Genomic DNA, 23,630 nt, shown 5'->3' with positions numbered 1-23,630 from the left:
TGAAAATACCGATGTGTGAAATATGTTTGACTGAAACCTTTTTTTTGAGACAGGGTCTCACTCTGTCACCCAGGTTGGAGTGCAGTGGCACGATCTCAGCTCACTGCAACCTCCACCTCCCAGGCTCAAGTGATCCTCCCATCTCAGCCTCCCAGTAGCTGGACAACAGGCACACACCACCACACCCAGCTAATTTTTTGGTAGAGACAAGGTTTTACCATGTTGCCCAGGCTAGTCTTGAACTGATTGAAATCTTTTAATATCACCATACAATATCAAATCTGAAAATGATTTGACTCCAGGCACAGAAATGTCTGCTCTTGATCTGGTGTTGTAACAATGCCATCTATGGACTTTCCTTCTCTCTCTTAAATTCTTTCTTTAGTTCCTCCTGCTTGCTGGAAGAGTTTTTGAATAGCTTCTATTCAGTTACAACAGGCCATGTGATTCTCCTGCCTTATACCTAAAAAGGGACACATCTATTTCGAGATCTACAATTAGTGTGCTGCAACTGTGCTTTAGCACACTTAGAAATATTTTTGCTGAAAAATCCCTGATGTGTCTACAAGACTCACAGCCCACTTTAAGAGTAGAGTAGGATTTGCTACTTGTTTTACCACCCCTAGAAAGAGCTGAGCTCTTTAAGGTTAAGACTGCACTTACTCATTTCACTATCATCCATGCTTAGCAGAGGGCGTTTTATACAAAGCAGAGAACAGTGTTTCATGAACTGAAGCATAACCTAGGTACACTGTTACTGATATAAGACAAATGGAAAATATGAGAGAAAGTCTGTAAAGTAGGAAATATTGTGTACTACAACAGAAGTCATCTTTGACCTTTTTCACTGCCAGCCTCATGCATATTCTGAGGCACATTTAAATCATTGGTCTTCCTCTGCTTTCTACTTGCAACACTCAACTTGGGGTGAATTTTATCGCATACATTCTAGTTTCAACAAATGTTCTAAATCCTGTGAGCAGAAGCAGGATCACCTAGGAACTTACTAGAAACACAAATTTTCTTTCTTTCTTTCTTTTTCTTTTTTTTGAAACAGTCTTGCTCTGTTGCCCAGGCTGGAGTACAATGGTGTAATCTCGGCTTGCTGCAAACTCTGCCCCCCAAGTTCAAGTGATTTTCCTACCTCACTCTCCAGAGTAGCTGGGATTACAGGTGCACTACACTCGGCTAATATTTGTATTTTAGTAGAGACAAGATTTCACCATGTTGCTCAGGCTGGTCTCAAACTCCTGAGCTCAATCTCCCTGCCTCAGCTTCCCAAAGTCCCTAGAATTGCAGGTGTGAGACACTGTGCCTGGCCAAGAAATACACATTTTTTTTAGTCCCTACTCCTGACTCAGACATGGGGGAGAGATGTGTGCATTCTAATACGCTTTCGGCTGGGCGCAGTGGCTCATGCCTATAATCCCAGCATTTTGGGAGGCCGAGGTGGGTGGATCACGAGGTGAAGAGATCGAGACCATCCTGGCCAACATGGTGAATCCCCGTCTTTACTAAAAATACAAAAATTAGCTGGGCGTTTGGCATGCGCCTGTAGTCCCAGCTACTTGGGAGGCTGAGGCCGAAGAATCACTTGAACCCAGGAGGTGGAGGTTGCCGTGAGCCGAGACTGTGCCACTGTCTGGCAACAAAGCAAGACTCTGTCTCAAAAAAAAAAAAAAAAAAGCTGTCAGGTAATTCTGATGTACATACACCACAATTTGAGAACCACTGTACCAGAATCGTCTTTTGATACGATGAATACTATATCCAAGTACCCTTTTAGTGCATTACCCCAATCCCTCCAGAATATTACAAACCTGGGAAAAATTCAAACTATTCTTGATTGTTAAGTTTTAGAATCAAGAATCCTTTTATTTGGCAAGTCTTTAATTCTTATTTGCCAAGTCAATTTTCACTATGACTTTTTTTTAAAGGTGTCAGCACCTACCCTTTATTATTTAGTGGTGATGTGGGAGACAGGGAAGGACAGGTCCTCTTGGCAGATGGCTCTTCTTCCTCTTCATCAGATGAACTGTCTATGGTTAGGTCAATCACTTCTACTTTCTTGTTTTTATTTGAGGACTGGTGGTGAGAAGCTACCTGATGCTCCAATGTGGAGCTCAAGCATCCTGTATGGGAATGATTAAAAAACAAGGCAAGGAAGAGCTATGACATTTATCTTTCCTCAGCGTCCCTTATAGTTTATCTATTACAGTTTAGATTCACAATATTGTTGGAACCAGAGAGCAGAAAACCAGCAGTGGCTCTGTTCTAATAAGTTTAAAACTATTATTATTTAATAATGGTGAATTATTTTTCAAAATAATAAACTACAGAATTAGAGCAAACAATCAAATTGTGTCTTATGCCTACTTTAGAGGAAAAGTAATTTGAGAGCACAGACTGTATATTATCTGTACAATATTTGACATATTTAAGAAATATGATAGCATTTTTTAAAACTCATAGTCTCTTTCCAGCAAAAACAATGAAAAAAGGACGTTTACTACTCTGTACCCAATCTGTTCAAAATGTTAAAAGGGTACATTTTCAAAAGTGTGACTTTACAAATGAGAAATTACATTACTTTAAAATCTTAGAAAAATCCTTAAAGCTGGCAAAAAAGTGAAGTTAAAAGGAGTTCTATTACCTCTGAACATTTAATCAGTAAGTTAATAGGAATTATTAAGCTCTCCACAAACTGTTCAGTGTTTAAAAAAAAAATTTGGATTTTAATATTGAAAACCAGACTTAACGGCAGTAGGGAGATGGCCCTTCCTTGTGAAGAACTACTCACCATCAACTCCATTGTATGAGGCAGAAACTTCCTGTACTTCCTTTTTCGATCTCATTGGTGCCCAAGAGCCATCCTCCTTAAATTGTATTTCATCACAATCTGTGCAGTACTTTAGGATTTCCATAAACAAGCTGTAAGAAAACAATTCATCCTTAGAATATCATATTTTAAATGAAAATAAGTTAAAAGTTGAACAACTTGTTATATTTATTCTTAAAATCTAGTGGTAAACAGAAATATAGCTAATTTATGTCACATTTGTGTAAGAAAATACCATGTGACCATGAAAAATGACATTTTCAAAGATTTTTAATCACATGGGAAAATGTTCACAAAAAGTTAGAAAAGGCCAACAAAAGCAAGCTTCATCTCAAAACTAAAATTCTGTGTGAGTGGTCCATAGTCAGTAGTTATCTCTGGGTGGTACCTTCATGGGTATTTATTTTTCTTCTTTAGATTTTTTTTGCATATTCTAAATTGCCTACAATAAGCATGTCTTACTTGAGAAACTGAAGCAATACACGTACGAATATGTTATCAAAGGTTAAATCTCTTTGATAAAATATTGTGACATTTAAAAACATGTACGAAGAATGCATAATTATGGCCAAATTCCTAGGTTATAATGTTAAATGAAACCAAAGGATAAAAATTATTAACAGTGTACAATCACAATTATGTCAAGACAAAAATCAGAAAATTATACACCAAAAACAGCTTTTTACTTTCCTGTGTTTTCAAATTTTTCTTTAAAAGAGTATGTGTGTTATATGGCTTTTATAACAAGAAATGGGAGAACCTAAGCTATGTAACATATACAGTTGGTAAAATATTACTATTTAATTCTGATTTACCAGTAAGTGATCACTGTCATTTCTGAAAAGTTAAACATAAAACATTTAAGTTACATGTTTATTTTTTTTCCCATGACTGGTCTGACATCTTTCAAGTTCTAGGTTATACTTGTATTGCTAAATATATTCAGTTTCTGATAGTACCACCTTCAGACTCCAGCGTTTTCTTAAACACTGTAGGTAAGTTGCCTTAAGTGTTTTTGCTAGAAAGTACAGGAAATATTAAGTAGAGGCTGGGTGCAGTGGCTCACACCTGTAATCTCAGCACTCTGAAAGGCCAAGGCAGGAGAATCACTTGAGCCCAGGAATTCGAGATCAGCCTGGGCAAAATGGCAAGACTCTGTGTCTACCCTTACCCCCCAGCCCCCAAAAAGTTAAGTAAATGTCCTCCTTTGCACAATTTGTTTTTGTTTAGTGGCAAAAGGCAGGGGGAAAGGAGTCTGCAGAATAGGAGATAATTTGGAGGAGCATTCCAAGATGTCTGGTAGGATAGATTTAAAAAAAGGAGTATTAAAAACAGTCATCAGTTACTGTGATGCTGTAGGTGGACAAGACAAAAAAGAAAAAGACCATGACTGAAGCTTGATCTGATCTCCAGAAACAGGCTAACTGCTATTGAAAAGCCCAATTTTGGATGAGCCTGAGTTAACCCAAATTTTACCATACATTCTTTCTCCAATATGGTCTACATATCTAGGGATGGGTAGATGAATGAATGATGGGAAAAGGAAAGGGTGTAAGCATACCCTGCTTAAAACCAATGGTGCTTTAAACAATGAATGCCAGGAGGCACTAACAGTAATGTATGCATTTTCTTTCTTTCTTTCTTTTTTTTTGAGACAGAGTTTCGCTTGTTACCCAGGCTGGAGTGCAATGGCATGATCTCGGCTCACTGCAACCTCTGCCTCCTGGGTTCAAGCAATTCTCCTGCCTCAGCCTCCCGAGTAGGTGGGATTACAGGCACGCACCACCATGCCCAGCTAATTTTTTGTATTTTTAGTAGAGATGGGGTTTCACCTTGTTGACCAGGATAGTCTCGATCTCTTGACCTCGTGATCCACACGTCTCGGCCTCCCAAAGTGCTGGGATTACAGGCGTGAGCCACCACGCCCGGCCCCAGTATGCATTTTCAAAACAAGGGAACATCAAGTTGAAAAGAAAATGTTCATAATACTAATTTGAAATAAATTACTTTGAAAATATTGGTTTGCAGACTCATAAAAATCCTACAAACATATAACTTAGAATTTTCATTCCAAATCTGATCTGTAACAAACCCAGATAACATATGTTCATTTCAAGGTACCAAAAACACTTTTAAAGTGACATACCCATCAATAATAAGGTGTTCATATGGAGCCTTCTTATCACAGACAGGACAAACCCAGGTTGGTTTTTTCTCATTCATCTGAATGTAAAGAGTTGCGTCAAAACATTGTAGGTGAGAGCATGTAAGGGCCCGACACGGAATTGTCAGCCGCATTTTACCAAGCTTTAAAAAAGGAGAAAAAGTAAATATTAGATAACTGCTGTTCAAAATTTAAGCTTTGATAGAAATTTCCTAAAACACAACAGGTATGCATACTGATTTAAAGCATACTGTATTTACTTTTAATCAATGAAGAAGAACATTAAACATATTACCTGTAAAATATCTATAGATTTAAAAATTACAGTATTTCTTTAGCTAGCAAACAAAATGACTATGGAAAATCTACAACAAGGGTTATTTGCTAAAATCCACAGCTCACAGATCAGCTTTTGGTGGAGAGGGTCATAAACCCCTTGAATTATATTCAAAATTTGTGTGTGCATTTTTCTGGAGAGAGTGCTTTTACCAATTTTCAAAAAAAGAGATGGGGTCTTGCTATGTTGCCCAGGCTGAAGTGCCAACTCTCTTCACAGGCATAATCATAGCACACTACAGCCTCAAACTCCTGGGCTCAAGCAATCCTCCTGCCTTAGCTTCCAGAGTAGCTGCGAATACAGACGTATACCACTGTACCCAGCTTCTCCCAAATTCTTAAAGCAGTCCCTGACCCAAAAGAAAAAATTTGAGAACCATGTAACTAGGGATTAGGGAAAATAATGTCTTAGTAAATACTGCATGATACAGAGATGCACTGATAATTGCTCTCAGCCTTATCTGTGAATTAGAGTAGTTCACAGGACAAAACTGAATCAATAGTGATCACTCCCCACGATGTCTGTCGTAACTGCCAAGTGGTAGCTCCAAGGAGGAAGGCAGGTGGTGCACACACTCTGCACTGCTTCCTCACTGGGAACCATCACAAGCAATTCAGCCTACAGTCCTGGACCTCTAGCATCTCCAGCATGTTAGGACACTTCTTGCCTTGCAAATATTGCTTCAGCTGACACAGGCTGAGTCCATCCTAGGAAGAGGAAATCTGCTTCATCTGATCCCTGAGCTGCTAGCTTTGGCCCAAGGCAGAGAAGCTGCCCAGAGACCTGGTCAGGGAGCTATCATATCACTATCTCAATTCCCTGGAAGCCAGCTTGTACCACTGTAGGGTCCCCAGATCCCACAATGGCCATATAGTAGAGAACTTATCTACTTTCAATAACTACATTATTTGTCAAGTACCAGGAAAAGATTTGTGAACTTGAAAAATATAAAGGCTTGAAAAGGATATGAGTTAGATGAGGAAAAGATTCTTGGCTTAGATCAATTTCAGAGAAATGTGCAATACCCTAGTCTACCAAGGCAATTATCTGTCAGTTGGGGCCCAAAATAATTGCTTTGATGCCAATGATTTACTGTGTCTCTAAGAAAGGCATTTAACCTTTCTGGGCCTCTTTTACTTCTAAAGTAACACTGTTTCCTCCTTATTTCGACCAGATGTAGCCATGATGAATAAAAATAGAACACTGAACATGCTATAAATTATTGAGAATGGAGCAATGCCAGTTTACAGTATCAGAAGCACAACCAGGAGGGACCTAGAGTAAAAACTGGTAACTCCCTTTTCTGTACTCCCAACTCTATACTCCTGCATATGACTACAATCAAGCACCACATAACAACATTTTGGTCAACAATGAACCACATATAAGATGGACGTTTTAAAATTACGTACAGTACATAATACCTGATAACAGACAGCCATGTTACTGGTTTCTGTGTATTTACTATACTATACTTTTTATCATTACTTTGGAGTGTAGTCCCTTTACTTATATATATTTTAAGTTAACTGTAAAACAGCCTCAGGCAGGCCCTTCAGGAGGTATTCCAGAAGAAGGCACTGTTACCACAGGAGAGAACAGGTTCATGTTTGCCACTGCCCCTGAAGACCTTCCAGTGGGACAAGATGTGGAGGTGGAAGGCAGTGGTACTGATGATCCTGGCCCTGTGTGGGCCTAGGCTAATGTGTGTTTGTGTCTTAGTTTTTAACAAAGTTTAAAAAGTAGAAAATAAAAGTAAAAAATGTTAAAAATAGAAAATGGCTTACAGAATGAAAGTAAGAAACATTTTTGTACAGCTGTACAAAGTGTTTGTGTTTTTAGCTAAGTGTTATTACAAGAGTCAAAAGTTAAAAAAAATAAGTTTTATAAAATAAAAAAGTTACAGTGGCCAGGCATGGTAATTACAATGGCCTGTAATCCCAACACTTTGGGAGGCTGAGTGAAGAGGATCACCTGAGGTCAGGAGTTTGAGACCAGCTTGGCCAACATGGCGAATGTCCATCTCTACTAAAAACACAAAAATTAGCCGGGTGTGGTGGCACACACCTGTGATCCTGGCTACTTTGGAGGCTGAGGCAGGAGAATCACTGAACCTGGGAGGTAGAGGCTGCTGTGAACCGAGATCACACACCTCACTCTAGCCTGGGCAACAGAGGGAGACTCTGTCTCAAAAAAAAGAAAAAAGTTATAATAAGCTAAGGTCTATTAACTGAAGAAAGAAAACTATTTTGAATTTATTGTAGCTGAAGTGTACAGTGTTTATAAAGTCTACAGTGATGTAAAGTGATGTCCTAGACCTTACATTTGCTCACCACTCACTCACTGACTCATACGGAGCAACTTCCAGTCCTGTAAGCTCCATTCGTAGTAAGTGCCCCCTACAGGTGTACCATTCTTCATCTTTTACACGTTTTACTGTACCTTTTCTGTGCTTAGGTACAAAAACACTTAGCATTGTGTTCCTATTGCCTACAGTATTGTTTTGTAATATGCTGTACAGTTCTGCAGCCTACAAGCAACAGGCTATCCTAAGATACGTAGTAAGCGATACCACCTAGGTTTGTGCAAACACATCTATGATACTTCTGTTGCATAACGAAATTGCTGATAGTGCAATTCTCAAAAGCTATCCCCATCGTTAAGGCATGCACGACTGTGTGTTATTCATTTATATGTGTCTCCTCCCACTAGAAACAGGTTGGACTAATCTCCTTGTCCCCTCCCCATACTTGGAAATATAGAGCAGTAAGACAGTCCTGTGCACTGATAAGGCTTCAGTTGTGCACAATGAGCAATTCCAGGAGGCATCACTCATGGAAGGTATGCAGGTCATACTCAGTAATTTACAGCGAAGCCTGAGATTAAGTTCTGGTGTTAGAATGAATCCTGGCCCCACTGCCTACCTGCTGTGTGAATCCTGAATGTTATTTTAATCACTCAGAGGTTCAGTTTTGTAAAGTGGGGACAAAAATGCGATCTATACAATATGACTGTGAGGATTCAACTGTGTTTACTGCATAGTACCTGACACATAGTAAGTTTTCAATAAATAACAATAGTGTTAATTAAAGTACAGAAACATATTTGCTTTAAATCAGTTTGTACACTAGGAGACCCACCCAAATGTCAGCTTAGTCATTCTTTTATGCCGGGCTCACAAAGTACTAAATAGCTTCATTAGACTTCCTTATTGCACTTCTAATTAATTTTAATTTTTTTATTTTTTGAGAAAGTCTTGCAAGCAATTCTCCTGCCTTAGCCTCCTGGGAAGCTGGGATTACAGGCAGATGCCACCATGCCCAGCTAATTTTTGCATTTTTAGTAGAGGCAGGGTTTTGCCATGTTGGCCAGACTGGTCTCAAACTCCTGGCCTCAAGTGCTCTGCCTGCCTTGGCCTCCCAAAGTGCTAGGATTACAGGTGTGAGGCAACTGCCCAGACAATTCTTTATGATTTGATTCACATAAGCACCTGATAAAAAGGCCAAAAGTAGTTATTATAACAGAAAAATTACCATCAGGCAAGATACCATGTTGCGTTAGTTCAGAAACATTTTCCAAGTAACAATCTGGTTAGTTACATTTTTCTACGTTAGGTCAGACCTTAACTTATCTATGAAATACAAATTCCTATTTTATAAGGTCTTTTTGCTACTGCCTTAATACTAAGTAGAGAAACCACTGACTAAAAATTCTAGTCAAATATAGAAATAATACACAAGGTTTCTGAACTGTAGAACTATAAGGCTACTTCTGATTGTTTATGAAGACAATGTATAACCCGGTAAGAAATAAAGACTGTTTCAGAATCCAAGCCATAGGCCATGAAATTTATACTCTGAAAAGCAGCTGTTTTCCAAAGGCCTTTATCTCACATACCTTTACTCCATGATCTCCAGCTGTCAGTTCATATCTTTTAGGCAAGAGAGCAACTCTCAAGCCTTTATCTTCAGCTACACTGACAAGGTGACCTACAGAGTTTTTAAGGAACACTTACACAGAAATGGTGCAAGAAAGACATAAATGGGTACATGAAAGCAAAATTCACTTTCAAATGCATTATTAGCTGTCACGCAGATGCCTTACAATCATAAAATAACTATTATGTGATCATTCTCATATTCCTGATTTTTAAAAAAATTACTAAATTCTAAATAATTATCTGAAAATCAAATATCAATTTTCTTCAACTTAGTATCAGGAGGGAAGCGGAGCTCTGAATGTCTTCATCTTGTGATTTCCTTGATAGGATATAAATTATGTCTGCATCATTTGCAAATAAACACTTTAATTCCCAAATGTGTTTTCCAATGCCACTAACTTTATTAGTGCTTTATTAGTAACTGATGATGCTGCAAGAGAAAACATTCTACATGTAAGTTTTAACCAGCTTATATTTTTTAAAAGCACTAAAAATATCAATAAAACGGGCTTTTTCCTTGCTAAAGAAAAAAGTGTGATATTAAAAATAATTTTGGCGGGACGCAACGACTCACACCTGTAATCCTGGAACTTTGGGAGGGTGAGGCGGGCAGATCACTTGAGATCAGGAGTTCTAGACTATGGTGAAACCCTGTCTCTACTAAAAATATAAAAGTTAGCCAGGCATAGTGGTGGCTACCTGTAATACCAGCTACTCAGGAGGCTGATGCAGGAGAACTGCTTGAACCTGGGAAGAATGGAAGCTGCAGTGAGCTGAGATCGCACCACTGTACTCCAGCCTGGGCGACAGAGCAAGACTCTGTCTCCAAAAATAAAAACATTTAAGAAGGGCTGGAGTAATCACATCTGTAATCCCAGCACACTGGGAAGCTGAAGCAGGCAGATCACCTGAGGTCAGGAGTTTGAGACCAGCCTGGCCAACATGGTGAAACCCCATCTCTACTAAAAATATAAAAAATTAGCTGGGCATGGAGGTGTGCCTTTGTAGTTCCAGCTACTTGCGAGGCTGAGGCTGGGGAATCACTCGAACCTGGGAGGTGGAGGTTGCAGTGAGCCAAGACCCGGCCACTGCACTCCGGCCTGGGCGACAAAGTGAAACTCAGTCAAAAAAAAAAAAAGAATAATTTCACGAGATTTTTTCACAATAATAAATATGTTATAAATACACTTCCAGAGTTTATCTTTTTTCTTCTATCAATTCCAACTTGTTTGTATTTGGGTTTACAAAGCAGTTTTTCAAAGATTCCTCCACCTCTATTTTTAATAAATCAGAACCATAAAATTCCCAAAGAGTAAAAACATTTTTAATTATTTTTGTTGCCTTTAGCTAAACGGCACACAAACAACAGAGACTAATTTACTTTGAGCTCTGCACATCACAACAAGGGCAATTGAAATGCACAGTAAGACATCATATTTACATATTTCAAAGAGAACAAATCTCTTTTATTATTCTATAAATTTGATATATAGATGAGTTATTGCTAAATTTTATTTTTGAGTAAAAACATACCTAAAATATATGATCTTACTATTTCAGAATAACTGTAAGGGATTATCCCTTTAGCCAAACAGAAACCCATGAAAGTATTATAATTATACATTTTACACACACCACACACACAGACACACACACACACAACACACACACACATACACAAACACACACCACACACACACAGTTGTTTTGCTTTATAATCTGAATTTTGAAAGCAGATGTCCATTTAAAATGAACTGCTGGCCAGGTGTGGTGGCTCATCTCTATAATCCCAGGGGTGGCCAAGGCAAGAGGACTGAGGCCAGAAGTCCAAGATCAGCCTGGGCAACATATCAAGACCCTATCTCTACAAAAAAATACAAAAGTTAGCCAGGCATGGTGGCACATGCTGGTGGTCCCAGCTACTGGGGGCCTGGAGCAGGAGCATCGCTTGAATCTGGGAGGTCGAGGCTGCAGTGACGTGAGATGGCAGCGCTGCACTCCAGCCTGAGTGACAAAGTGAGACTCCGTCTCAAAAATAAATAAATAATGAAGATGCAAAGAGCAAAACGTGATTAATATTTTCTAATAATACAGAGACGAGCACCTGACGAGTACGGAATTAAAACATAGTTCTACAAATAAAACCTCTAAGATTTATACTGAAGTGCTTATTTATATGAATAAATGCTTCACATAAGTGGTTAAATGTAAAAGTATCATATATATTAGTAAACTATAAACACTTTAAATTAGGTTGCAGAAAAGCAATACTCTTTCCAGTGATTTAAATGGAAAACGAAGTGTATGTACTTTTCTAAATTTATTGTATTTTCTGAATTGGTGTTTTACAGCAAAATGAGGTGGCAAAGAACAAAAAGGGAGAGTGAATTAAATCAGGGTTTTGGAGAAAAAGGATAGAGTAAGTATACATCTTTTTCTCTTTTAATTTTTGACTTTTTCGCACCCTCTACTTCCCCAGTCTGTGAACCATTTTTCTAAGCATGAAAACAAAAACAAAACTATACAAAATCCCACGTCAGTCTCCTTTACAACCTAGGTTATTATAATATTTACCTGGTTACTTAACTAAATAATTTTTAACAACAACATAAAAAGCATGGAGTCAAAATACTTTTCTCAAGAAAAAGATTGGCTATAAACAGGAATAAAAATAAATGTTCCAGGAATAGAAGGATATACACATAATGATAGAACTTGATTTTAATTCACTTCATTGTATTTTTTTCTATAACTTACAAAAACGAATTCGTGATCTAATAATTTTTCGATATTATGTTTGAAGTTTCGTGAATTACAAAAGACTAATATCTGTAATTACAAATAACATTTAATTTCTATTTAAATTAGCTGTTTCTTTAAAGAAGACAGTAACTTCATCATCTGAGGTTAGTAGAATCTCAGTAACAAAAGCTTTCAATTGAATCAGGCCTGTCTGAACGATCAGGCAAATCAGGAAACAGATGTGTCCTTTCATTCTTTCCCCCCAATTTAAATATGATTAGTTTGATTAATTATAGAACAAAAGGTAATAAAAATGCCAACGTAATTTACTATTAATTTTTCACATATTTTCATTTGAAGGCCATATTCAGCCACCATTCCTACACCAATGAACCTAGCATCAAATTAGTACAACATATTTTTGAGACCTTTTCTCTTATAGGTTTAATAATTTGGTTAAGTCTTGGAATCATATTTATTTTATGAAAATGACTGATTCTGACCTCATTTTCTGGCTTAAAACATCTCAACGTTATTTTTAAAACATATTCAGCTATTTAGGTTGAATAGAGGTTTTTAATTGGTGAATTGTTATAATGTGGTCATTGTTGGCAAAATGGTAAATGAGATGTGTGGGTAAACATGGCTAGATTTTTACTCAGAAGGGTACTATCCTAAAAAGTAAAATTTTTATAAATACACCGAGACAGTAAACTTTGCTTATTTTGAGATTTTACATTTGAGCCTGAGAGAAGGTCATTAATCACAGGTCACATTTAGATATGTCCTAGTAAGAGTAGATAATTTTTTAAGACTTGTTTAGATTCCAAATGCAATGCGTAGAGGTCTTTCCACTTTTCATAAACTATAACATTGGCGGCCATATTTTAGAAGTAAACAAAATTTCTCAAACAGTAAAAGTACTTAATAAAAAGAGAAAACAGGTATTACACTTTATGGAAAGCAAGTAATCGTTAACACTTACTGGACACAGTAGAGAAACCCTTAGGCTGGTTGTAGCTATTTCACTATCTGGATCCGCAGTCAACTTCTCTTTAACTGATATTCATTGAAGAAGAAGAAAAAAGCAAACAAAGAGAGTAAGTTTATTAAAGATACATTACTGGAGCATTTAAGAATAAAAAACTTAAAATAAGAAGTTTTAAAAAGGAAAAGGAGCTCAAAACTAATCTCTCAATTATTTCCCAATCAATTGACTGGAAAGATAAAAAACAACCATAAGGCTTTTAATTTCTCTACTTTTTCTGTAAATTTCCTATTTCTCCCTCATGGGACAAAACCCTGCAGCAATATGGGAGAAATTTCTCTAGTATGCTGACATATTCAACTGATGGTAGATGCTTTTTCTTTTATGACTCTAAGATACTGGATGATCAAGGTTTTCTTTCTTTTAAACTATGACTAATATTATTTGGACTCTTCTATTTTTGAGGAAATTAATAATAATAATAATATTTATACATTTTTGAAAGCTCAGAAAATAAAAATATTTACTGTAAAACAGCTTAATGCAAACTTTAAATTATCACAATAGTCCTATTGCTTTTTTTTTTTTTAAAAAAAACTATATAATTATTTGAATTTTAATCTATTTATCTATAAAATAGTTGCAATGTCTTGGGCAACTCATCCTCCGTTCTCAACTTAACTTTACTTACAGTAAAATTGTACCCACTCTACCCACTCTAGATAATCTTTAAGGTTTTTCACTTCAAACTGCTTATGGTTCTTACAGGAGGAGACACTAGCAATTTTACTTTTCCAAGGCTATTCTTTCATTCAGTCTGATATAAAAGACTCTTTTTTCTTCTCATTTGGAAACATGAGCTATCTGCTACCCCTGAAAACCTCAGTAACAGTAACAAGAAAAAACATTACAGGAGTGACACAGGAAATACAAATATGTAATATTCCAACACTTTTGGAAACTGTCCCATAACTTTAAAGTCTATATTGTATAAAGGGGCTATAAGCAGGGTAGTTGTATACATAATCGATAGAATTTCTGAACTGTGGTACAACTAAGTGTGACCAGATAGACACCATATAGAAAAGAGAGGGAAAAGTACTCAGGTAAGTTACAATTTCAGACTCTGTTGTGCTGATAACCATTTATGAGAAATTGTACCTTTATTAGACATAGTGCCCTGGATTTTAGTCTGGATTTTTTGAGATGGTCCAAATCCTGGATATCGTATCCAACTATTTAATTAGTGAATCTCAAGGTGCACATCAGACCTACCTACAGAACCTTTTCAATCAGAATGAAAAGAGGAATACCAATTGGTAGTTTCTTGAAAGCTCAAGATATGATTCTAATACCAGACTAAAAAGTCATTTCACGGCCTGGAAATTCCAAATTTTCAAAGTCTTAATGAATTTCATAGGCTATCTCCTGACATACAAAAAAAGGCATACAACCTCTGGTTTTTAGTGTGGAAAATAGAGTTATAACACTATGCTAATGAATACCATATATAAATTACAATTCTGGAAGTATCTGTGAGTGTGTTTCTAAAGGAGACTTGTGTGTCAGCAGTCTGTGGATTAGTGAGGAAGATCCACCCTCAATCTTGGCAAATACCATCCCACCAGCTGGGAAACACAGAAAAAACAAAAAGGCAGAGGAAAGGAAAACAAAGTCACTTTCTCTTTTTTCTTGGGCTGGGACACCCTTCTTCTCCTGCCTTTGGGCTTCTGTGCTCCCAGCTACTTGGGAGACTGAGGTAGGAGGATTGCTTGAGGCCAGGAGTTTGAGACCAGTCTGGGCAACATAGTGAAACTCCATCTTTAAAAAAAAAGAATTCCAGGTTCTCTGGTCTTTGGACTCTGGGATTTGTACCACCACATCAGCCCTTCTCTCCACCCCTCTTAGGCCTTTGGCCTTAGCTTGAGAGTTGGCGTCCAGGATCTGAGGCCTTTGGACTTGAATAGCCATATCACTCGCTTTGCTGGTTCTCCTGCTTGCAGACAGACTATCTACTGTGGGCATTCTCAGCCTTCATAGTCATGTGAGCCAATTCCCCTAATAAATCTCTCAACTTTCTGTCTCTCCTTTTCCCCTTTCCCTCTCCTTCCCCTCCTAGTCTCTCCACAGAACCCTGACTAATAACCACTCTGCATACCTCGACCAACCATCCTACCAGCACCCTTTACAGACACAGAAAGCAATGGGTACAGTAACTGACTTTGAGCTTTGCATATTTAAATTTCTACTTAAATGAAGAAACACCACAGATTATAATATCAGCCTTATACAAAACAAAGCTCAATGTTTAGTGCTTAGAAAATAAATTGGAGTAAAAGAGGCAACACAAGGTAGTGGTAAGAGCACAGGACCTAGAGATAACCTCAGTTAGAATTCAGTCTCAGTTAAGTCAGTTAACCTCTCTATGCCTGTTATATCATCTGGTAAATGGAACAACAATAGTACCTCACAGAATTGTTTTAAGGATTAAATGAGTTAATACACATAAAAACTTTTAAAATACACTTGAGCCTGGGAGGCAGAAGTTGCCACTGCACTCCAACCTGGTGAGAGTGAGATCCCATTTCAACAAGGTTTTTTTTTGTTTTGTTTTGTCTTTGAGGCAAGGTCTTGTTCTGTCGTGCAGGCTGCAGTGTAGTGGTGCGATCTTGGTTCACTACAGCCCGCCTCCCGGGTTCAAGTAATTCTCCTGCCTCAGCCCAAGTAGCTGGGATTAGAGGTGCGTGCCACCGTGGCCAGGCTAATTTTTGTATTTTTAGTAGAGACAGGGTTTCACCATATTGGCCAGGCTGGTCTCAAACTCCCAGCCTCAGGTGATCTGCCCACCTCAGCCTCCCAAAGTGCCCGGATTACAGGTGTGAGCCACCATGCCTGGCAACAAAAAATGTTTTAAAATAATCTAATATTCTCAATAAATATTAGCTATTGTTACTTTCTTTTGCCATTACAGACCCAATGCTAGTCCACTTACTCTTGTAAAGATATTTTTAGGCCAGGCGCAGTGGCTCAAGCCTGTAATCCCAGCACTTTAGGAGGCCGAGGTGGGTGGATCACGAGGTTAACAGATCAAGACCATCCTGGTCTACATGGTGAAACCCCGTCTCTACTAAAAATACAAAAAAAATTAGCTGGGCGTGGTGGCGTGCCTGTAATCCCAGCTACTCAGGAGGCTGAGGCAGGAGAATTGCCTGAACCCAGGAGGCGGAGGTTGCGGTGAGCCGAGATCGCGCCATTGCACTCCAGCCTGGGTAAAGAGCAAAACTCCATCTCAAATATATATATATATATATATATAATATATATATATTTTTAAAGGTCCTACTGGGATCTTGATTAGACTGGATTAATTCTATAGATTAATTTGGAGAACTGATATACAACAATAGAGTCTTCCGATCTGATAGCAAGATGTATCTCTCCATTTATTCAGGTCTTTATTCAGTTTCTCTCAAAGATGTTTTGTAAGTTTTGGGCATACAAATCTTGCACATGGTTTGTGTGATGTATTACTAAGTGTTTCATATTTTAGATGTCACTGTAAAATCTTGTTTTGTGAATTTCAATTTCCCAGTGTTTATTACTAACAGAAATACAATTTGTTTTTGTATACTGACCATGCATTCATTAACTGTGCTAAACTCATATAGTGTTTCTAGTAGCTTTTTTGGAGATTCTTTGGGATTTTTTTCTATGTAGACCATAAGATCTCTGTAAATAAAGACAATAATTATTTATTCATTTCTAACCTGTGTGTTGGTTTATTTACAGAAATTTTTCCGTGTCTTAATTGTGCTGTCTAGAATCTCTAGGGCAATGCTAGGAGCAGATATCCTTGCCTTGTTCTCAATCTTAGGAGTGAAGCATTTAATCCTCGTTAATGATGATATCAGCTGTAGTGTAGACTTTTTATAAATACCCTTTATTACACTGAGGCAGCTCCCTTCTCTATTTTGCTGACAGTTTTATCATGAATGGATGCTGAATTTGGACAAGTGCTTTTTCTGCATCTCTGGAAATAATCATGTAATTTTTCATTTTTAGTTTGTTGAGGTGAATTATATTGACTTTTGAATGCTGAACCAACCTCATATTACGGAAATAAATTCTATTTGGCCACTATGTATTGTTTTACATACTGGACTTAACAATATTCAAAATAATTCTGAAAAAGAAAAACAAAGCTGGAGAAGTCTACCTGATTTCAAGACTATCAAGCTATAGTAATTAAGACTCTCATTTGGCATAAGGATAAGACATACAGATCAATGGAAAAGAACAGAGTCCAGAAATAGATTTACATATCTACAGTCAACTGGTTTTTGACAAAGGTACCAAGGTAATGAAACGGAAGGAAAGATGGTCTTTTCAACAAAATGTTGTTGGAATATTTGGATATCTATGTGAGGGAAAAATGAATCTCTACTCTCACCTTGCACCATATACAAAAATTAACTCAAAATGAATCACAGACCTAGATCCAAGAGCTCAAACAATATAACTTCTAGAAGAAAAGTAGAAGACAGTGTTTGTGACTTTCATTTAGGCAAAGATTTCATAACACATAAAAACCATGACATCTAAAAACTGGCAAAAGATTTGGCAGATACTTCATTAAAGAAGGTATAAGAATGGCAAATAAACACCTGAGAAGATGCTTAACATCCTTAGTCATTAGAAAAATGCACAATGAATTACCACTACATACCAATCACAATGGCTGTAAGAAAGCAGCTTGATGATACCATATGCTGGTAAGGATGTGGAGCCACTAGAACTCTCACACATTGTTAGTGCAAATGCAAAAATGGTATATTTACTTTATAAGAAACTGCCAAACTGTTTTCCATGCACTTATCGTATGACCCAGCAATTCCACTCCTAGGTATTTACCCAAGAGAGATGAAAATGTACGTCTACAAAACTGAGGTATGCATATGCAAAATGTAAATGTACAGCAGCTTTATTCATATAACTGCAAAAGTTGAAATAATCCAAATGTCCATCAATTGATAAATTACAGTATATAAATGAAATACCATTCAGCAATAAAGAACAAACTACATGGATGAACTTCAAAAGTATTATACTAAGTGAAAAGAAGCCAGACGCAAAAGGCTACGTATTGTGGGATTGCATTTATCTGACATTCTGGAAAAGTCAAAGCTATAGAGCAGAAATCACGTCAATAGTAAGGGGATAGGGTAGAATGCAAAGGCCACAAAAGAACTTTCTGGGGTGAAGAATGTTCTACATTTTGATTGTGGCAGTGGTTCATGATTGTGTACACCTATCAAAGGAATTTTTATTGCCTATAAATTATACTTTAATAAACTTCCTCAAAAAAAAAAAGAGAGCAAAAGGAGGGGAAAAGCACTATGCTATATTTAATTACGAGAAAAATAAAGTGAAAGTAAAAGCCCTTATTCTTTGTGAGCAAGGGAATAAAAAAATAAGACATATTATTTGTCGGGCTGTAATCAGTGGACATGTGGGAAGCTCTCTGGGAGTTAAAGTTTTCATACTGTTACAGTGATCTTAAGTGGTAACAGTATTTTATTGCATGACCTACAATAAAGTTACAGCTAGCCACATTTAAAATTAATCTTGTTTTTCCCAGTAAGTCCATTTGGGAGGCAGAATTAGTCTTGTTTTTAATCCCTGTTGTCATGAGCTAAAAGAGTGAGCCACTACTCACATGACACTGTATTTAAATTTACATAAGAAACACAGCTCATCAGTTACACTAGCCACATTTTAAGTGCTCAATAGCCACGTGTTGCTGGTGGCTACCATATGGGACAGTGCAGACAGAGAATACTTCCATTGTCACAGATTGTTCTATCAGATAGTGCAGTTCTAGGGTTGCTATTATAAGATAATTTCTATCCTTCATTAATATCAGATTATTTTAATTCACCCTTTAAAATTTTTAAGGCTGAAAACAATCAAACATATTAAGAACAATATTTTGTAGGCAAAGAAACAGGCACCAAGACCTGATTTTTTCTCTAGACGTCTTTTCATCAGTTTACTTCAATAAAAATATGCAGATCTACTATGCATATGGTACTGTGCTGAGCAACGGGGATTCAAGAAAAAAATACGATTAAATTCCTGCCCCGAAGAACTCATAATCTAGGAGAGGGTAAAGATGCTCAGTGAGCTCATCTCTAATGCGCTCCGATGGAAGTACATTCAGGAAGCTAACCAAAAGTCAATCTGTCTATTCTGGGGGTTCTAGGATGCCTCCTGGGAAAAAAGTGAAACAAAGGATAATGACATTAGGCAGAGGAGGGAGCAGGGGAGTTTTAAGGCACATAGCACGAAACTAAAGCACTGAGGAAAGACAAGAGTTCCGTATTTTTGGGATGGAAAGCATGAAAAGAAGGGTGAATACAGATGACCTGGAAAATAATGAGCAGGTGCCACATCATGGAAAGTGGTATGTGTCATGCTAACATAGTTGGAGTTTTTATTCCCTTGGTGTTAAGAAGCCATGAAATGCAAGGGAATATAAGATTTCAGATCTGTATAAATCACTGACCTGGCCACCAGAGGAGACCTATAAAAGGAAGTCAAGAAAGGAGAGGGATGTTTATCTAAGAGTAGGTTTTTAAAATAAAAGCAGCATATGAGAGCTTAAACAAGGGCAATGATAGTAGTGATGGACAGGAAGATACACTTGAGAACTATTTAGGGAGTAAGTTTGAGAGGAGTTGGTGAGTTCAGTTTTAAATACTTGAATCTGAGGAACAGTGGAATGTTTAGGTGAAGGTAGTTAGCTATACAACTCTGAAGTGCAGGGGAGAGGTCGGATATGAAGACACGTATTGGGGGGTAGGTGTTAGTTTTAAACCACAAGGGTGTGTAGAAAAGTGCACCTAGGATGAAACTCCAAGGAACACCAATATTTAGAATGCTTCCCTTAAGAGTATCCATTGAAGGCAAGTAATTGAGAAGATGAGGTCAGAGAAGAAAGAGGAGAGAATTTCATGGAGAAAGTGGTTCGTATCAAATGCAGCAGAAGTATTCAGGATGAAAATTGAAAAGATACACTTTAAATTAAGCAATCATATCATCATTTGTGACATCTGAAAGAGCAACTTCAGTGGAATGATAGAGAGTTAAAGACCATAATGAGTTGCAGTGAGGAGGTAAAAAGAACAAGTGTAGACTATTCTCTCAAAAATTAGGATGAGAACAATGGGAGGAACACAGAGCTCTATCCATAGAGGAGCTTGTTTTCCTATATTTTTTTTTTTTTTAAGATAAAAGAGACTTGACAGGATAGGGTAACAGAAAAAGCCTGCAGACAGGGAGGAACTGAAAAGACAGGACAAAGAGGAGATAAATGAGGGAGCCAGGTCTCATAATACTGTCACCGAGCATCTCTACCTGGATGTCTCATCCTATCTCAAACACCACAAGTCTAAGAGTGCACGCTGATCCCCACCCGTGCAACTCGGATCTTTTCAGCACAGTTGTCTGTGTAAATGGCATTACCACATTACCTGGTACTTGAGTAAGAAGCCTAGCACTCCTCCCTGACTCCTCACTCCACACACACAGTCAAGGCCATTTCAACACTTGTCAAAACTGTCAACTTCTATTTCTATCTATCACTATCACCTCAGTTCAAGACATCATCATCTCTTACGTATACTCTTACAAATAGGTTCTCAACTGGCCTCACTGCATTAGCCTTGCCTTCCTTTGATTCATCCTCAAAGTGAGAATCAGATTGTCTAAATGCAATCATGTCATTTATTCCTCTGCTTAAAAATCTTGTAATGATTTTCTATCATCTATCTTTATATCATCTATGTCAACTTATACCTATCCATCTCTCTAGTCACCCTCCTTTTTGGCTCTCGCTCTCTCTCTTTTTTTTTTTTTTTTTTTACAATAGAGTCTTGCTGTCGCCCAAGCTGGAGTGCAGCAGTGCAAGCTCAGCTCACTGCAACCTCCGCCTCCTGAGTTCGAGCAATTCTCCTGCCTCAGTCTCCTGAGTAGCTTGGATTACAGGCACATGCCACTATGCCCAGATAATTTTTTTGTATTTTTAGTAGAGACAAGGTTTCACCATGTTGGCCAGGCTGATCTCAAACTCCTGACCTCAAGTGATCCACCATAGCCAGCCCTTCTTGACTCTATTCCAGCTGCACTGGCCTTTTCTCCTGGCATTTTCTGTTCCCATCTTGGAGCTTAACTTCTCCTCATCCTTATAATCTTGCCTTAAGTATCACACCAGCGATGCCTATGTTCCCCTATTGTACACCTCTACAGAACTGCCTGTCTATCTTCTTTAAGGCATATGTCAAAACTGTAACTCATTAATGACTTGTGCAATTATTTGATGTCTGTCTTTCTCAGCAGACTGCAAACTTCTGGGGGATGCAGGGATGGTATGTGTCTTGTTTAATGCTATATTCTCCTGTGCCTGGAACGTAGTAGACTCTAAATACAATTTCTTGAATGAAAAGAATAAATGAATAAAAGATTAACTTGGAGCAGGGAAAGAGACATTTCCTCCTGACACTGAAGGGAATAAAGTGAGGACTGGGCACAAATGTAGATAAGCTGAAAGTAATTACGGTGGCAGTAAGATTAAGGAAGAAATGGGTGGTTTAGATAATTCACGTCTTGTAGCCCCAATTTTCTTGCACTGGCAGAGTGCTGAAAGAGGGGAATAGTGTTTGAGTAGATTATGGCTAAGCCTTGAAATAAATGCTGAAGGGAGAAGGGAGAGGAGAAAGAAACTTAAGAGTTGGTAAAAGACTTTTTTGGTGACAGTTGCAGGTAGAAACTGCAAGACAAAATCCTACTAAATCAAACGAATCAGAGAATGGATTTCTCTGTGAAAAGTCTAAGTAATAGCAACTTCATTCTTTCCTAAGAGTATCTGGCTTCACTACTAAAACTTTGCTAAAGAACTTATATTAGGTTAGGAATGACTTGCAGTGAACGTATTTGTAAGTAATTCGATTCTTCAAAAATATCTGATATATCTGATATTCCTTTTGTCAAGTAATTTTAAACAGAATTTAATTACATAATTAATTTGTTGGGTTTTTTTTTTTTTTATTTTTTACAGGCAGCATATAGGTAAAGGTAGATAACCTGCTTTTTGGTCAATGACAACAAATTTCTTATTGGTGGGATCCAAATTAATATTCCATTTACTTCCCTGGCCAATAAGTAAACTAAGGCATCAGCTGCCACAAAAATCTCATCCAGTGTACAATTATTCTTCACACCCAGCAGTATATCAGAGTAGAACTAGCTTTTGAATTCAAGAGTTTTTGCTGCTTAATGGTAGCTAATAGCGGTTTCTCAGAGAAAATAAAATAATTAAATTCCAGACTCATGTTCCCAATCTCCCTCCAGGTGGTGCTATAGCTACAACTGGAGAAGAGCTAAGAGCTTGAGCAAAGACAGTTGGCCCTATGGTTGCTGCTGTTCTTACTATTAAATAAAACAACTTTATCTGCCTTATTATTTGGTATTCCCTTTCCCATACAGGCTCACATAATTCTTTGCTTTCTGACTGGCTGAGATTCTAGTATTATGAGGCAAATATGAAGATTCTCAATAGAATGGCCAGGAATAACTTCAGCAAGATTTTGATAGAAGAAAAGTTCTCTTGTACTCTTCAAGGCAGATGTCTGCCTCTTCTGTCAGGATCCCCACCATTTTCTTGACCCTGCCAAATGGTGCCTCCACTCCTGCAGACCCCAAACCAGTGCTGTCCTTCTAGCTCTCCATCATCTGTCAATGCATGCCTACTGAGGCATTAGCCCAAAGTGTTCTATTGATTCAGGATTAGCTGAATTTTTAAAGGACCATTTTAATAAAGAAAAATTCTTCGATGAACTGTTACTGTTAAGAGTATATTGATATTCAGGGGTACTGGGATCTTTTACTCTGGCCCAGAAATAAGTTACAGAAGAAGTTAAAAGTTATGCTACAGCAGGAAAGCTGCTCTTATTACCTAGTTCTTTCCACCAGTATTCCTAAGTACAAATCTGATAGTGGCCTTCATTAATCAGCTCACATCAAAAGTCCTTAAAGGATAGCTATCTAACCCCTGCCTATAAAAGTTTTGTTCCCTAAGTGCCCAGCCTTCACCCCCAAATCCACCTAGCCCCTACCTCTCACAAATAAAAGAATAAACAAAGAACTTAGTTCACCTCTTTGGAAAGGCCAAATCCTCTGACCTTAAACCTTAAAAACTGAACGGCCCCACTTGCAGACCTTGCATCTCAAATTCAACATATCAAAACAAACCATCCAGTAATTCACATGTATGAACCCAGACTTTGAAGTGTTAGAAATCACATGGCATAAACCTCTTGTTACAGATGAGGATGGTGAAACTCAGCAGTAGTGTGACTTGTCCACAGCCATCTAAGTGATTAAACGGCAGAAGCCATGTCATTATTATTTCTACCACCCCACTGGCTCTTTTCATTTTGTAAATGCAGGGGTGAGGCCATCAAATAACTCTGTATATTTTTCCTTGATAAACCTCTGATCTAAAAAATTTTCTTGAAATTATTTTAAGATTCCTTCCCATTTCCTAGAATTCATTAAACATTG

General features: G+C 37.6%; 1 protein-coding gene across 4 annotated transcripts in view; it reads right to left on the bottom strand.

Annotated features, from left to right (window-relative positions):
* The window catches only part of PIAS1 (protein inhibitor of activated STAT 1), a 275,261-nt gene that overhangs the window by 9,045 nt on the left and 242,586 nt on the right, over positions 1 to 23,630 (bottom strand). For all 4 annotated transcript variants that reach the window (XM_054239397.2, XM_035259011.3, XM_035259014.3 and 1 more), the window contains exons 8-11: positions 13,008 to 13,081; positions 4,986 to 5,146; positions 2,801 to 2,931; positions 1,952 to 2,132 (exon numbers count right to left, since the gene is read on the bottom strand). In XM_054239397.2, the coding sequence (XP_054095372.1) occupies positions 1,952 to 2,132; positions 2,801 to 2,931; positions 4,986 to 5,146; positions 13,008 to 13,081 (547 nt within the window). The remainder of the gene's footprint in view (positions 1 to 1,951; positions 2,133 to 2,800; positions 2,932 to 4,985; positions 5,147 to 13,007; positions 13,082 to 23,630) is intronic.

This window comes from Callithrix jacchus, chromosome 8 (assembly GCF_049354715.1).
Source record: "Callithrix jacchus isolate 240 chromosome 8, calJac240_pri, whole genome shotgun sequence".
Classification (NCBI taxonomy): Eukaryota; Metazoa; Chordata; class Mammalia; order Primates; family Cebidae; genus Callithrix; species Callithrix jacchus.
This window is presented reverse-complemented; position numbering and strand designations above follow the sequence as displayed.